General features: G+C 38.4%; 4 protein-coding genes across 5 annotated transcripts; 2 read left to right on the forward strand and 2 right to left on the reverse strand.

Moving 5' to 3' along the window:
• The first annotated feature begins 147 nt into the window (after positions 1-147).
• Positions 148-5,190, forward strand: LOC120007733 (sorting and assembly machinery component 50 homolog). The gene is made up of 4 exons (XM_038858138.1): positions 148-720; positions 1,679-2,164; positions 3,701-4,210; positions 4,826-5,190. The coding sequence occupies exons 1-4, from the start codon at positions 214-216 to the stop codon at positions 4,907-4,909; spliced, it is 1,587 nt and encodes a 528-aa protein (XP_038714066.1). The 5' UTR covers positions 148-213; the 3' UTR covers positions 4,910-5,190.
• A 1,583-nt stretch (positions 5,191-6,773) lies between these two features.
• LOC120006910 (protein BEARSKIN2) lies at positions 6,774-8,361 on the forward strand. Its single transcript, XM_038857033.1, has 3 exons — positions 6,774-7,024; positions 7,270-7,553; positions 7,657-8,361. The coding sequence occupies exons 1-3, from the start codon at positions 6,862-6,864 to the stop codon at positions 8,308-8,310; spliced, it is 1,101 nt and encodes a 366-aa protein (XP_038712961.1). The 5' UTR covers positions 6,774-6,861; the 3' UTR covers positions 8,311-8,361.
• A 187-nt stretch (positions 8,362-8,548) lies between these two features.
• LOC120006908 (chlorophyll a-b binding protein CP26, chloroplastic-like) lies at positions 8,549-10,802 on the reverse strand. The gene is made up of 6 exons (XM_038857029.1): positions 10,380-10,802; positions 10,208-10,292; positions 10,042-10,092; positions 9,845-9,965; positions 9,595-9,729; positions 8,549-8,941 (listed from the first exon to the last, which is right to left on the reverse strand). The coding sequence occupies exons 1-6, from the start codon at positions 10,600-10,602 to the stop codon at positions 8,681-8,683; spliced, it is 876 nt and encodes a 291-aa protein (XP_038712957.1). The 5' UTR covers positions 10,603-10,802; the 3' UTR covers positions 8,549-8,680.
• Positions 10,803-11,124: 322 nt separating this feature from the next.
• LOC120006909 (keratin, type I cytoskeletal 12-like) lies at positions 11,125-13,964 on the reverse strand. Of its 2 annotated transcripts, none has more exons than XM_038857032.1 (3): positions 13,715-13,853; positions 12,495-12,686; positions 11,125-11,499 (listed from the first exon to the last, which is right to left on the reverse strand). In XM_038857032.1, exons 1-3 carry the CDS (start codon positions 13,816-13,818, stop codon positions 11,406-11,408), a joined length of 390 nt encoding a protein of 129 aa, XP_038712960.1. In that variant the 5' UTR covers positions 13,819-13,853; the 3' UTR covers positions 11,125-11,405. The 2 variants fall into 2 exon arrangements, with proteins under 2 accessions (XP_038712960.1, XP_038712958.1); XM_038857030.1 differs by having other exon boundaries at positions 11,224-11,499; positions 12,495-12,669; positions 13,715-13,964.
• Positions 13,965-15,224: the final 1,260 nt, after the last annotated feature.

The raw sequence follows: 15,224 nt of genomic DNA on the forward strand, positions 1-15,224 counted from the left end.
CAAATTTATTGCGAAAAATTCAAAATAATAGAAAATAAAAGAACATAAAAGAAATGAAATTTCAGTGCTGGACTGGGCTTAAAATACTCTAAGCCCGGCTCATATATTTTAATGCAAAGAGAGGAAAGGGAAACTTCGAACCTCCCTGCTTTAAAGTTTAAACCCCTAAACCGAATTGTCTCTTCCATAAACCAAGCTTCACCCGTAAACCGAATGGCGAAACCTGACCGGATCTCACCGAGCCCTAGAGGAGAAAGAGAGCCTGAGGAAGAAACTGGAATCGTCGGAAATAACGAAGATGACGACGAAGACTATGACGATGAAGAAGAGGAGGAAGAACCCGAACCTCCAAAATCCAGAACAAGAGAATCTCAAGCCCGTGTGGACCGGTTCAAGCTTGAAAACCTGGCTCGAAGAATGCAGTCCGAGACAGTGCCGCTACGCGTCCACGATGTGGTCATTAGGGGAAACACAAAGACTAAGGACTTCTTGATTGAGGCTGAGACGGCGCCGCTCAGGGATGTTAATACGATGCAGGACCTGCTCAACGCGGCTAGTATTGTCAATTTCAGGCTGCAAGCACTTGAGGTTTTTGATTCAGTGAAAATCACGCTTGATTCGGGCCCGCCGGAGCTGCCTGGCACCTCCAATGTGATTGTAGAGGTTGTTGAGACACAAAGCCCTCTCACTGGTGAATTTGGCGCTTACAGCAAAGGGGAGGTATTCTATATTTTTATGGGTGAATTTGACCTGCGGTAGCTGCTTTTGTTTTTGTGCTATTTGGGAAGACAAATATCTGTTTATTATTTTTTATCAAATTTCGCCTAGAGTAATGTATGCGGTGGAACACTGGAAAACATTAGGTTATATACTGAAATGTAGATTTGGTTTGCAATGATGCGCTTCAGTTCAGTTCAAAGTTATAAGCTGCATGGCAGCCTAGCCAGACGACTTCTTGGTTAATGTAAGCATAAATTGGTGGTGGCAGTGATAATGTGATATGAACACTGGAAAACACTAGGTTTTTTTGCTCGTGTATGTGGCTTTGCAGTGTACAAATGAAAGTTAAAACATCATTTGCAATTTCACTTGATAATAGTTGTGTGAACAAATATATCCGCATTCAATGATTGACACAAATATGTTTATATGTACAGCAAATAAGTGATGGATATTGGTGTGGCTGTGTTGAGAGTTGAATACAAGAACGAGATACTAAAAAAATAAGAGGGGGACTGAAAACACAGATGGAAATGATAACAAAGGATGTAAAAATCAAGAGTGTAGTGAATAGGACTGAATGTTGATGGAGATTTCATGTGATGGATTATCATGAATTTCTCTATTCATATTGCCAACCCCAACAGTGTTCGGGATAAATAAAGACTTTAATGATGATGGTATGGAGAGGATTGCATGTTGTGTTCACATTTATACTTTATATTTGAGTTAGACCATTTGTTCTTTGTTTCCAGATGTCTATTCATGTAATTATTGTTGACAGCACACAACTAAGTAAGATAACAATATCTGACACAGTTGAGAGCTATTTTATTTTTCTCATAATTATTTGGTTGAAACTAAGGGTTTTAATTTTATTTTGTTTTATGAGTAATTTTACATGAAGTATGAGCATGTATCTCTCTTTCGTTTTCTGAAATTTTAAATATATGTGCAGGCTAAATCTTCAACATTCGAAGGATCACTCAAGTATAAAAATCTATTTGGATATGGGGATTTGTGGGATGGTTCCTTGGCATATGGCTTTGACCATTCAGCTGAGGTAAGTGCTGGTGTGTATTTACCAAGATTTAAAGGACTCGTTACTCCTGTGACAGCACGCTTGTCGCTTCTAACTCAAGATAGACTGAGGTTTTGTTCTTACAAAGAGCGTTTGATGGGTGTCTCATTGGGCTTATTTTCAACCAAGTATCATGATTTGATGTACAACCTTTCGTGGCGCACCTTAACAGATCCATCACAAATGGCATCTAGGTCTGTACGGATGCAGCTTGGGCATAGTTTACTCTCATCATTAAAGTACACATTCAAAATTGATCGGAGAAATTCATCATTGAGACCAACGCAAGGATATGCCTTTGTTTCTACCACTCAACTTGGTGGCCTTGCACCTGATACTCGGAGCTTGCGGTTTCTGCGTCAGGTTAATACCTTTCTCCTTATTACTCTTGTTCCTTCCCCACCACTCCTTTTGCTTTTGTTGTGGGAGGGATTAGTACAAAACCGCCAAATGAGAAGCAAACACAAAAATCATGACCTAACTCTAAATTGGGAAACCCTTGGACTCTACGAGTCTATACTTGCGGTTGTCCCCGTGGTTGTTATGTCAGTTTTCTTCAATCTTTACTGCTGATTTTCTCTTTTAGGGATCGTCAATGTTCTGGACTTGGGAATGTACTATGTGCTACCTGTTAGGCCTTTACTTTATGACAGTGAGTCAAAGTTCTGGGATTGCAATCTCTTTGCATTTTTCGGTGATTTATAATCCTCAAATTTTGATGGCTTCTGCCTCTAATATCTGGCACTATTTTCTGTAGAGTTGATTTCTTGTCTGATGTACGTCAATTGGACTTGGCTGCTAGTTTTTGCTTGATAAAAGAGAACCATATTAAATGGTCAGAAAGATTATTTAATGACTAAAACAGAATATATTTTACGAGTGCTCAAAATCCAGAAACAAACAGAGGTTCTAAGTCAATTATCCGGAAAGATTTCTGATTGATTTCCATCCTGGAAAAGCTTTCATATTTCTCTGTGTGAATTCCCCAGGAGATGGCTAAAGGATCATAGTGAGTACTTTTCTCCTCTCCCTAATTCCGTCCTTTCTTTTTTCTTTCTCGTCAAAAGAATCAAATACACTCAAGATAATTGGTTGACATTAAGAGCACAGTCCTTGACTAAATAGTAAATACGAACAAGAAGTAGCTGACATTCACTCTACATCTTCGTTTATTGTCGATCTTCAAAATTTTCTACCATGAAATTTCAAAGTTTAAGAGTTTGACCCTGGTAGAGATTTCTGTCTCCCAAATAATTTTCCAATGAAACTCATCAGTACCATCGACTTTGATATTCTTCATAAGCATCCTATTACAGGATTTTAGATTAATAAAGTATCCTGATATCCTCCCTATTGAAGTTTGTACCCCATCCATAAAAGCAAACCTGAAAGACATTAAATCTTTCCCATTCCCAATCTACATGGATAGTTTTTGTTTCTTATCCTCTCCTTGCTATAAATATAGCTCCTTGAACATTTTCTGCTTACAACTTCTCCACAAGATGTCAAGTTTCATGATATCTTGTTTCGTGATGTCACATTGTTATTTAATGGACTTATCAAAAAAATTGTTATTTAATGGTCTCTAAATATGTCATTCTCCATGAAAGCCTGTCCTGGGTTTTATACTTTTATTTTCCCTTAAAATCGTTGTGTTTCTTTTTCATGTCATTTTCAATGCATAATTGCATATCTCAGTTTATACTTTATATGGTGCCATCCCAGAAGTTAACCCTCTTTCTCATCCCTTATCTCATTTTGAATGGATATAATTTCTTAGTTTTTTGCTAATATCATCAACTTGTTGTATGAAACGTTTTATTTTTATTATGCCTCACTGCCCATGCAATTTGTTCACCTGGGAAATTCTTTATTCATTTGATATTTGTTTTTCAACAGGAGTTTGATTTTCATTATGCTGTGCCGCTTGGATTTTATCGTGCTGCTATCAACTTTGGGATCTCAGGTGGTGTTGTTTTTCCTTGGGGAATGGGCTTTCTCGACATGCCTTCACCTCTGCCAGAGAGATTCTTCTTGGGGGGCAATTTATCACCAGTTTGCACCTTGGGAGGCCCATCTGCTTTTTGGGGCTTTAGGACTAGGGGACTTGGCCCTACTGAGTTAAGAAGGCAAAATAGAAGTAGTCAGAATGGTGAAAATGCCAACATTGAAGTTGATTATCTTGGAGGAGACCTTGCTGTTACTGCTTTTGCGGACCTTTCTTTTGATCTTCCACTCAGGTGGTGTAGAGAGAAAGGAATCCACGGACACATTTTTTGTGCTGCTGGGAATGTTGCCAAGTTAACAGAAAATGCACATGGTAGTTTCTCTTTTCAGAAGTTCGCTGACTCATTCCGTAGCTCTACAGGAGTTGGTTTGGTTGTCCCAACTTCTCTGTTCCGAATGGAGGTTAGTTAATTGTGTTATTTAATTTTGCATTCGGGAAAAAAAAACTGTGATATTTCCTTTATTATGTGCCCTTTATTTTCAATTTTGAAGCTATGCAACAGAAATTGCTTTGAGTTGTGTGACTATGAAAGGAAATCTTCATGCAGCATGTGCTAATTGTCCACACACTCTTCTAATATATTCAACTTTCTTCCATGATGGTTGCATGGATGCAACTTACTGAGGATAGCTGGGAAGCAGAGGATGGAGAACTTTTTCAAATTAACATTAAGTCATCTCCATCCATGAAATTAAAAGAAAATGCCACCATTGTAAGATTATTCCATTACCTCTCAATGCCTGATGAAGCCACCCCTAATATTGTATAAGCTTTTTGAAAGTGACACGGTGTGATCTCTGTGATGGTTGAGCATTTATTTTGGAAAGGCCTTGTAAACATTTCCTTGTGTAGGCATGCACTAATGCACTCGTTTTTTTAGCAGACAATGGTTTTTGTTCAGTGGATAGAAATATTCATGTAGTGGAATATTTTTACATTTTCAGCAGCCTCTTTGGTTATTTGTTTTAAAAGATCCAGGAGGATTTCTTCACTTATGAATTTTGTTCTGTTTCCAGTTGAACTACTGCTACATTTTGAAGAAACTTGATCTTGACCGTGGGAAATGTGGTTTTCGGGTTAGCTTCTCTACTTCATTGTAACTTGTGGATCTTTTCATTGATTTACGATGTCTGGCGACTCTAAGTGACATAAAGCCTGTCAGCGCAGGTGTTTGAGTTTTACATTTTTACCAAATTTCTCGGATTAGGCACTGTTATTTTTTCTCTGCCAATGTAATGTGAATTCTGACACATGTTGAGGAAGGTTTTTATCGTGAAATGCAGGAATAAGGAAATAACTATGATATATGGGTAATGATTTATGATGCTTTGTTTGATATTTTCCAGTTATGTTTTGTATGACATGGCAAAGTTTTCTGATGTGTACTACCTACCACGTAGTTGATTGGTATTCGCTCATGGTATAATGCTTTTGCAAGTTACAGTAGTTTGGAGTTGAACTGAAAGGACTATGGAAATAGAACATTTTGGGTGCTTGTATGTTGGGCATATTCTATTTTCATGTAATTCCTTGCAATTCTTAATTTTATGACCTGTATGTTGTCATATCAGCGTGGATCATATGATCACAAGTGCATTGCTGGAGGATCATGTTCAACTAGATGTTGCTTCCTCCAGTTCCAGTCCATGTATCCAATTAAAAAAACTAGATTGCTTCATATCTAAGGCAGAAACTTAAATCGCGGCAGGAAAATTGAAGGGGAAAAAGTCAACCCTTGTATCAGATAGCAACCTTTCACAATGCTTCCCTAGTTGCATGCTTATCCAATTCCTGAAAACCCAACGGTTGAGAAAGGCCCAGAGAGCAATAAGCAAGACGAGATAAATTTTAGAAAATGAACAGTAACCAATTTGACTTCTTGTTCACAAAAAAGAAACATGACAAATTTCAATCTCTTTATACTCGAACAAAACTAATCCTAAATCCTAATACAATTCCTACAACTCTTCAACAATGACTATGGAGTTATACCTTCGGCGAGGAGGTTTGCAACGCAAGAAGCTCTGCTAATGCAAGGAGATTGAGTTTCGACTGCGATGAAGACGAAGTGGGATTGACGATCGAAGGTGGGGAGACTTTAGGGATTATGGTTATTTATTCTCATCTGTCCTACATGTATTATTTTCTGTATCCTAAGTGTATTGTTGCATATATTCCACTATGTACAACTTTAAGCCAACTCGGATGTCAAATAAGCTTTTTCGATGCCGAAATTTTTTGAGGAATGAACATGGTACTTTTTCATAGGTAAGACACGAAATTGGGGAAAACAAGTTTAATGATGAAAATGAGATCATGTGTATATTTTGAGGGATGAAAATTTATAGTTTGCCATAAATATAGACTTCAATGATTAGCCATATAAAATTTCGGCCGTCCAATGACATGAAATTCCCAGGAAGGTTTAGTAGCTACTCCATTTTTCCAAGCCTTGCTTGATGAGCAATCAAATTATATTATTATATCCCATAATTAATTAATTATATATTGTTATCTTATTTCTTTCTCGGGATCGTTTATGGGTTAAAATAGTCAAACTCAACTCATCATGAACTAGAAGGCCAAGCATCCACGGCGCGTGGTTCATAATTGCGATCAAGTGTCATGTATGTATATACATATATACATTTTGGTTCACTTTTACATACATATATATTGATCTACAATCCACTCTGATATATATAAAAACGATGAAATGCATATATATATATATATATATATGCTCGCTCTGCGAGAGCGTGTGGAGGTAGAAATATATCCAAGTGGTAAACCGTGTTAAAATATCATTCTCCCGCCTTAGACTTGCCTTTTACGATAGCTTTAACCATCCCCGGCGCCGTAGTCACCGGCCGTCAACATTTTCACATCACCACCCCGCAACCGTTGACACTATTCTCATATTTATGCTGTTACAGCTTATTTATATATCTAGGAAATCGTGATTGCTCTAGCTCCTGGATTACTCTACAAACACACACATAATTGATTGTATATATCGAGTGTTGGAATTGATAGAGGCAGTACTGGAAAAATGGCTTCATCTAGTGGTGGTGTGCCTCCGGGGTTCCGGTTCCACCCGACCGACGAGGAATTACTTCATTACTACTTGAAGAAGAAGATTTCGTTTCACAAGTTTGATATGGAAGTGATAAGAGAGGTGGACTTGAATAAGATGGAGCCCTGGGAGTTGCAAGGTACGTAACTAGAAATAATAATCATCAGTTTATTTTTAACATGCACTTTAGTTTTTTAACTTGGCTCTCCTACATGGTACGAAGATAATATAATTAGGATTATTCGTGAGAAATACGTGTATGGTTAGATTAGATGTGACTTCCATATATATATATATATATATATATATATATATATATATATATATATATACACACACATATGTATGTATGTTGTGTAAATTAATGCATGGGACTTGTTGCAGAGAGATGCAGAATTGGTTCAACGCCACAAAATGAGTGGTACTTCTTTAGTCACAAGGACAGGAAGTATCCGACGGGGTCGAGGACGAACAGAGCAACCAACGCGGGGTTTTGGAAAGCAACTGGACGAGACAAGTGCATCAGGAACAGCTACAAGAAGATTGGTATGAGGAAAACTCTAGTTTTCTATAGAGGCAGAGCTCCCCATGGTCATAAGACTGACTGGATCATGCACGAGTACCGCCTTGAGGATACTGATCACGATGACCCACAAGCACCTGGAACTGTACTTGTAGCCTCCATCTTTTGCATTAACTATTTAAAATTATTGCAGAAAGAGACTCTTTAATTTTGAAAAATAATATATATATTGTGTTTGTTTTATGCAGGAAGATGGGTGGGTGGTGTGTAGGGTTTTTAAAAAGAAGAACCTATTCAAGGTTGTGGGGGACAATGAAGGAGCTGGTGGCAGCATCAACTCATCGGATCAACAATTCAACACCACCACCATATCATCAAGCGGCATAAGTATTCATGATCAACCGGCTGCTGCTCGCAACTTCACACAGAGAGACAACCATTACCTCCTAAACAAACAGCCTGAGTTTGGCCTCCATCACTACCCCCACAATATTAATTCAACTCCACCTCATCAATACTCTCTCTTCCAACACCAACATTTGCTCCCTTCTAATTACTCGGACTCACCGCTCATGCTCAAGCAGCTTATGTCAAACCCCAGAGACTGTGAGGGTGGCAGTGAATATCAAGCAGCAGCTTGTGAATCAGGTTTGGAGTTGGGAACCTGTACCGAACCAACTCAACAGATGGTCGCAGCTGCTTCAAGAGATCATGAGCAGGGCTTGAACGAGTGGGCTATGTACGATCGCCTTCTTACAACTCCCACTACAAGTCATCTTGGAAATGAAGACTCTTCAAAGGGGGGACTCAGGTTCCAGGATACAAATAATGCATCCTCTGTGCACCCAATTAATCAGCTTTCCTTGAGAGGGGAGATGGATTTTTGGGGCTTTGAAAAGTAGCTCGGATGCACATGGATCCGAGCCCAATCTATACCAAGTGCCTCTGACTAGATACAAGGGAGGAACCCTCTATCTAATTGATAGGGATTGAATTATTCATTTGTTGCGTTACTTTCACTCAGAAATAAAGATTCGTCTCCCCAGGGGATTGTAAAACTCGGATAGCTAATCAATCTTCAATTTTTCTATAGAAAAATGTCCTACGTGCTCAAATAGTGTTCAGCCAAACCCAAACAAATGGAGCGCAAGTAGTCTACCATAAGAAAGGATTAGATTGTTCCAGGCCTTGAAATTTCTCGGTGAGATCAATGTACATTAATGCATTCAAAGTTTTAAAGTGCAGGGCCAATAGCTTTCAGGACATGAAAAATCACAGGGTAGGAGCTCTTTCAGCAGATCCAGCAAGGACAGTAAGCAAGTTGTTGCCAAAAGGATCGCTGAGATGCTTTGCAAGGTTCTCAACAGGACCTTCTCCTGTAACATAAGCCTGAATGAAGAAACCAAGCATAGCAAACATTGCGAGTCTACCATTCTTGATCTCCTTCACCTTTAACAAAGCAGCCTGGTCTGGATCCTTTGCAAGCCCCAGTGGGTCAAAAGGACCACCTGGGTGGAGCTTGTCCTCCAAGTCCTATGCCAGAAGCGAATTAGAAAACATAATGAGGCCGTGCTAAAAATAAAAGACCATTAACCATGTGCATGCATATATTAAGATTTGTTTTTGAAAGTTCTAATAGAATATCTATGGATGCCTTTAGCTTACAGATCCACCACCTGTAGAAGTTAAATTTAGGAGCTCCAATTAAATTATAAAGTTAAGGCTCTTTACTCCAATGGATAGCAGAAGTTGAGCTGTGATTCATTGCAAACAACAAGTGAAAACAAGGCATATCCAAAAGGACAGCATGTTTAATCTGTTTTTCTCTCACAGATATTGATCCTCAGCTATATTACAAGGGATCATTTTGCCCGTTTTGTTTAAAAGCTTGCCTGCCTGATCAATTGGGGCTGGAATGCACAGAGATAACATCAACTATATTTTGGACTTCCCCTTTTAGTTTAATGGAATAGATTTAAATGAATGTGTTGCTTAAGCATATTCAGTAACAGAGAAAAGGATGTACATTCACCATGGTGAGTATGGTCAATTTATCATCTACTGTTAATTGATTGATTAACCTGTACAACAAAAGGGAAGCATTTCTAAGGGTTAAAAGAGAGGACCAATAATCTATTCTAGTCATGCCAATGACTAAATATAAGAATTAGAAGTGTATAGCATACCAAGCCATTAATAATTCTGTAGTACTCGGCACCACCAAGAAGAACAATCTCAGCAATGACAGCAGCAATGAGGTTGATGGGGATGGACTTTCCAAAGTAATTCAATGTGTTTCCATCCAGGAGTAGAGCTCCTGTCTGCAAGTATGCCAAGCACACAAGGAAAAAGTGTCACAAGCTCTAAGCTTGTTTAAGTTTTACACCAATATCATTTGGGACTTTGAGAAGCAGAAATGAAAATGAAGTTGCAGACCTTGAACCATACTGCTTCGGGCCCACAGTTGGCACCGAACCTGTTGAAGGCTTCGGGGATGATGAAACCAGCTGCACCAAGCATTGCCCATCTTGCGTGAATCAACTCATATGCCTGATACCTGCAACCAATACAATTGGTTAGTTGATGAATTTGCGCAAATTCTAATGCAATCATAAAGAGAGTTATACACTTACTTTGCAAAGTCTTCGGGCTTCTTACTGAGACCGAAAGGATCATAACCATAACTGCAAGTATGCAAATGCAAATCAACAATGTTACCAACTAATCAGAGACCCCTTCGCGGTCCAACAAACAGTTAAGTTTCAAGACCCAAAAAAAGAAGGAGCAACTCATTCTTACTCTCCAGGAACTTCTCCGGTCAGGTACTCTGGAATCTCAGACCGGTCCAACAGCCCCTCCGGCAAGAAAATCCTCCTATCAGAACCTGAAACAACATGCATCCACACAAACTTCTTCATCAACAAACAATAAAATTTAACACACATACATGCATATAGAGGCATCCACTTACCATACCACTTGGCAAGCTCTTCGTCGGCCGGTGAGACGGCGGCAGGCTTCGATTTTGGCGGCGGAGCTGCCTTCTTCTTAGAAAAGAGTGCGACAGTCTTGAAAATTACCGACTTTGATACAGCTGCTGCAGACCGGGAGGCACCACTAAAATTGAGGGGGTTGCCAAGCATTTCGGAGACTCCGAGAGAGGCAGCCGCCGTGGATGCCGCCAAAGATGCCATCCTTTCTTGGTGGAGCGAGCGAGTTCACAACAGAAGTTACAAGTAGAGAAGGATGGAGATGGAGATGGAGATGGAGATGGAGAGGGGAGACAAGTGAGATACTATAAGCTTGAGCTTGTGGGTGTGGGCATGCCACGTAGGATTGTTGTAGAGGTTTGATATGGTGAAATTCTTGATGTGGCAGATCACGGTGCTGGTTTGTAATCCTCCTCTCAACTTATTGATTGGTTGATTGCTTACATTTGGATAACATTGCTGCTCTGTCGTACTCGTATCCATTGGTCGTAGGACAATCTCCTCATTCATCCATCCTTGCTTTTAATGGATGACGATGACTTTTCTTCTTCCTTCTTTTTTCCCTACTATTTATTTGAGAGAGCCGAGGTTGTGATGATTGGCAAGTACGACCACTATTATTTTATTGGACTGAGATCTCATAACCATAGGCATCAAGACATACATACATGCCTATAAGCAAATAACTAATATGCATAAGAAAGTCTGGGAAAAGACACAAGGAGATTGTAAGAAAACTACTTCCAATGGCATTTCGGTATTTTGTTTACAGATAGGCATTACCAGCAGCGTCTTCTGATCAAATAAGAGCACCTGTTCTATGTATGAAAAAGTAACAGCATCTATATATCACTTGCGAGATACACAACCAATGTATATGCATAATTCTTTAATAGGGAAATGAAACAAGCAAACGTGGATTCATATGAACAGCAGCTTGAGAACAATATTTACAAGTTCTAATCTAGAGAAAATGTACATTTAAGATTCAAAAACGAAAAATGAACTCATCTCCTCCACTTCTCAATTTCTTTGGAAGTTGCTCTGACTAGCTTCTTGGTATTAATGACAAGTTCATCAATTAGAGAACTGATCTCATCCCTATTAACACCAAGAAAATTCATGTATTTAGAAAAATTTAAGCACTATATAGAATTATATAATTAACACCACAAAGTTCAAGCTAATATGAAGAAACTTGACAAGCATATAGTCAATCGATCAAGGTAGCAACAACACGAATTCATTAGCATGTAAAAGTCATAAGCAATGGTCAGACCATATGCAGCAGTTCTAGATATTAAAACAGGATAGGGTTACTCGATTTATCTTATAAAAAAAAATAGTCAAAGTTGAGCGAAAAGTTGTAACATTTGGCAAAAGTTTTTCTTTTTAGTAGGAAAAAAGAATGGGCCCGAACAAGAAAACAGTGAACAAAATGACCTTGTTGAACCAAAGACTAGTGTTTTCCTGAGTTAATTCGACCTGAAGTTTAGACACATTAACATACGGACACTAGCAGGAGCAAGCCAAAAACACATCCTAAAACAATGTCTAGATAGGCAGCAATTGAGATAGGGTAATTGTTCTGTCTTAATTTGATTCACAAACAATTTTCTCTCTCAATTTAAATACGAATTAAATAGATTTTGAGTTCGCTTCCTTTTCTTTTCTTCATTTATTTCTCTCTTTTCTTATTTGCTTGATTATAAATACTATACAGGTTCTACACATCTTTCTAAACTTCCACTTGCAAAAATGTTTACAAGGTAGCTATGCAATTTTGGACTAGCAGTTGGTAAAATTTTCAACATCCATTTCCATTTTGCAATCCCCAATGTGCTCTAAGCTTCCACTTCAATGCATCTGGTAATTCATAAATTAAGGATTTTGTACAGTTTCCATGCTTCTCATTGCTTACTCTGCCTTACAGAGGTTAAAGAAACATACTTTTTCTCCGTTTATTATCTTCAACATATATATTGATAATATTCTGAAGCAGGGAAGCTAATAAGAAACATACAACGTAAGCTTACGAGAAAGAATTCAGTGCATATAAGGAAATACACCAAAAAACACTTGAGAGCTATACTTACTGAGAAGGAAAATTTCTTTGACCATGAAAAAGCTTCCCAACGTTAGAATACATTTTATTCTCATCATGAGCGATGCCCCAACCTCCGCCATACCCAAATCCTAAGCCAATCCCGCATCCAGCACCTATTCCAAAACCAAATTGTAGGCCAGGAATCCCAGGTCCAATGCCTGCACCTGCATATGTACATATACTATAAGAAAATATCAAAAAAAAATTCATCGAAGTTGATCAGATCTTCATGAAATGTAATCTTTAGAAGTAACATATGAGTGATATAAGCCACATTATCAATGACCATATCAAATTCAGCCATTGCACCAAAGAGGGAGAAAATTTTGAGCAACACCATTAGAGGACAAGTATTGCATATTGGCATTCTGGAGATAGCATCAGCAATCAACATGACCATATATATTGATTTTCTGACAAAATATCTGGTCCAGACAAATAAAACAAAAGAAACCCACTTTTCAATATGACCCCCCCGCAATACACATTGCCATTGGGAGCCCCAATTTGATTCATATAAGCGGTTATTCAATAATCCTCTGTATCTGTTTCCAGAGAGATATCTTGAGGAGAGAACAGAACTGACGAGCATTTTTTGAGCACTGCAATTTTGATAGCCATTAAACAGAATATTCTATCATTGTGTTTTTCTAATTCATAAGCTGGTTTAGCCTGTTTATGAGGCAAGGAAAAGAAAGAAGGAAAGAGGGGCGTCCATATCTTCTTGTGCACTTACCAAAAAAAGTCTCTTATCTTCTTGCGTGTTCCACAGAGGGGAAGGAAATGTAAAATTTGAATTCTAAAGTCGTCTCATTTTACAAGATTGCACCAGTCCTCTGATCCTCTCGCTCTAGCTTCGTCTTTTTTTTTTTTGGGACAGAATTTAATGAATTCGGAATGGAGGATACTCTCATCCCCTTCCCTTACAGCCAAAAAGCAGAATAAATCTCTCCCCTCTCCTTTTATATTCTTCCCTTTCACCACTTTGCCTCCATGAAAACATATTTCTTTACCCCACCACCAACAAGAAAATTTGATGCTGCAACATTGGGAATCAACCCCAAGAACTATGACAATAATTATTAATGATTCTACCAGCCCAGAAATAGAAATGTCAGAACTCAATAAGTTAGCATAGACCATCCAAGGAGAGAAATCACAAACAGGGCCATATCAAGAAAAAAAGGCAATTCCACAAAAAATGTTCACCTCCCATAAGTCCGAGACCAAAGCCAACACCGCAACCGGCGCCAAAGCCGAAGCCGGGGCCAACCTTCCCAATCTCCTTCAATTTCAGCTCCGGAAGCCTCCATATCAACTCCTTCTCCTGCTCATCCTCTTCATCGTCTCTACCGTTTCTTCTCCTCCGGTTGTTATAGTCGTTCATCTCTCTTATGGGAACAACGCTTGCCGGTTTGCTTTAACCAGCGAGTCGACCAAGAAGCGTACTGGTAAGGGCACTTGCAATGGTGGATAATTATTGGGCCAAAAGATATTGTGTTATGTTGATGTGATTGTATTGTAAAACATGTTTTGTTTATGTGATTGTATTGGGAGAAGTGTTTTGTTAATGTGGATGTATTGATATTTGGTGTTTTGATGTAGTTTTGTTGTGGATAATATGGAGGAATGAAATGTTGTTGGGTTGGGTGGAAAGAGAAAGTGTATAGAAATTTATGTTTTGCTGATGTAGCTGTATTAGAATACGAGTTAAACTTGATTTTTTGTGTAATAGAAGTGAGATTCAAGATTAATTTTGTTGAAGACATTTGCCCCTAAACCATTGCGAGTGCCCTAAGTGATAAGTTTGGGACCGGGACATGATTGGCTTTATCAGTCATTATCGACCAATCAATCCATTATGGATCGACCGTTAACCGATCCACGTAATCCGGTTGATAATACTATTTTAAAAAATAAAAATTAATATAAAAAATTTGTACTCAATTATTATTATTGAATAAAATTGTTTGTTTTGTTATTTATTGTTAGTAATTAGTAATTACAATACTTATACAATAAGTTCTAATAACGTTGTGTTTCTTTGATATTGTGTTCTATTAATAAAGGGGGTTAGATTTGAAAAGGAGGAAAACTTGAGGGTCACATTGAAATAAAAAAAATCTCAAATTAAACCTAATATAGATTATAGAACACCCCTTTATGTCTTGGAATTCGTAGAAAAGCAAAACAACAAAAACTTTAATTTCTTCCTTTTCTCTTTTTCCCCTACTTCCGTCATGCGTAGCCACAACCTATAACTAAGGGGCTCCAACGTCCAGCCATAGATTACATTGGAGATAGCCCCAAACGAACAAGATGTTCATCACTATCTAAGGCCAACCCTCACCCACCATAGATAGCCACATACACGATTGTAAATTCAACTAAAAGACGCAAGAGTTTCACCACAAAAAGGGTCTGATCCAGCCGCCTCCGACGTCATATCTGCATATGAACGTTGTTGTTCGACTCCTCAGACAAAGACGCAGTTTCTTCACCCCTCAACATGCCAGAACATGCACTTGATCCAGTCGCCTCCGATGCCGTATTTAGATTCCCTTTGACTTTGAACACCCCTTGGGATTATAAAAAAAAAAAAAAAAGATAACTATCCACGTACATTAAAAAAAATCCAAACAAACCCATCTACTACTCTGTTTTCGATTTTTTGAGCTAAACAATTCGTTCTATTTGAATGTTGGGCTCCAATAGTCGT

This window comes from Tripterygium wilfordii, chromosome 10 (assembly GCF_013401445.1).
Source record: "Tripterygium wilfordii isolate XIE 37 chromosome 10, ASM1340144v1, whole genome shotgun sequence".
Taxonomy (NCBI): Eukaryota; Viridiplantae; Streptophyta; class Magnoliopsida; order Celastrales; family Celastraceae; genus Tripterygium; species Tripterygium wilfordii.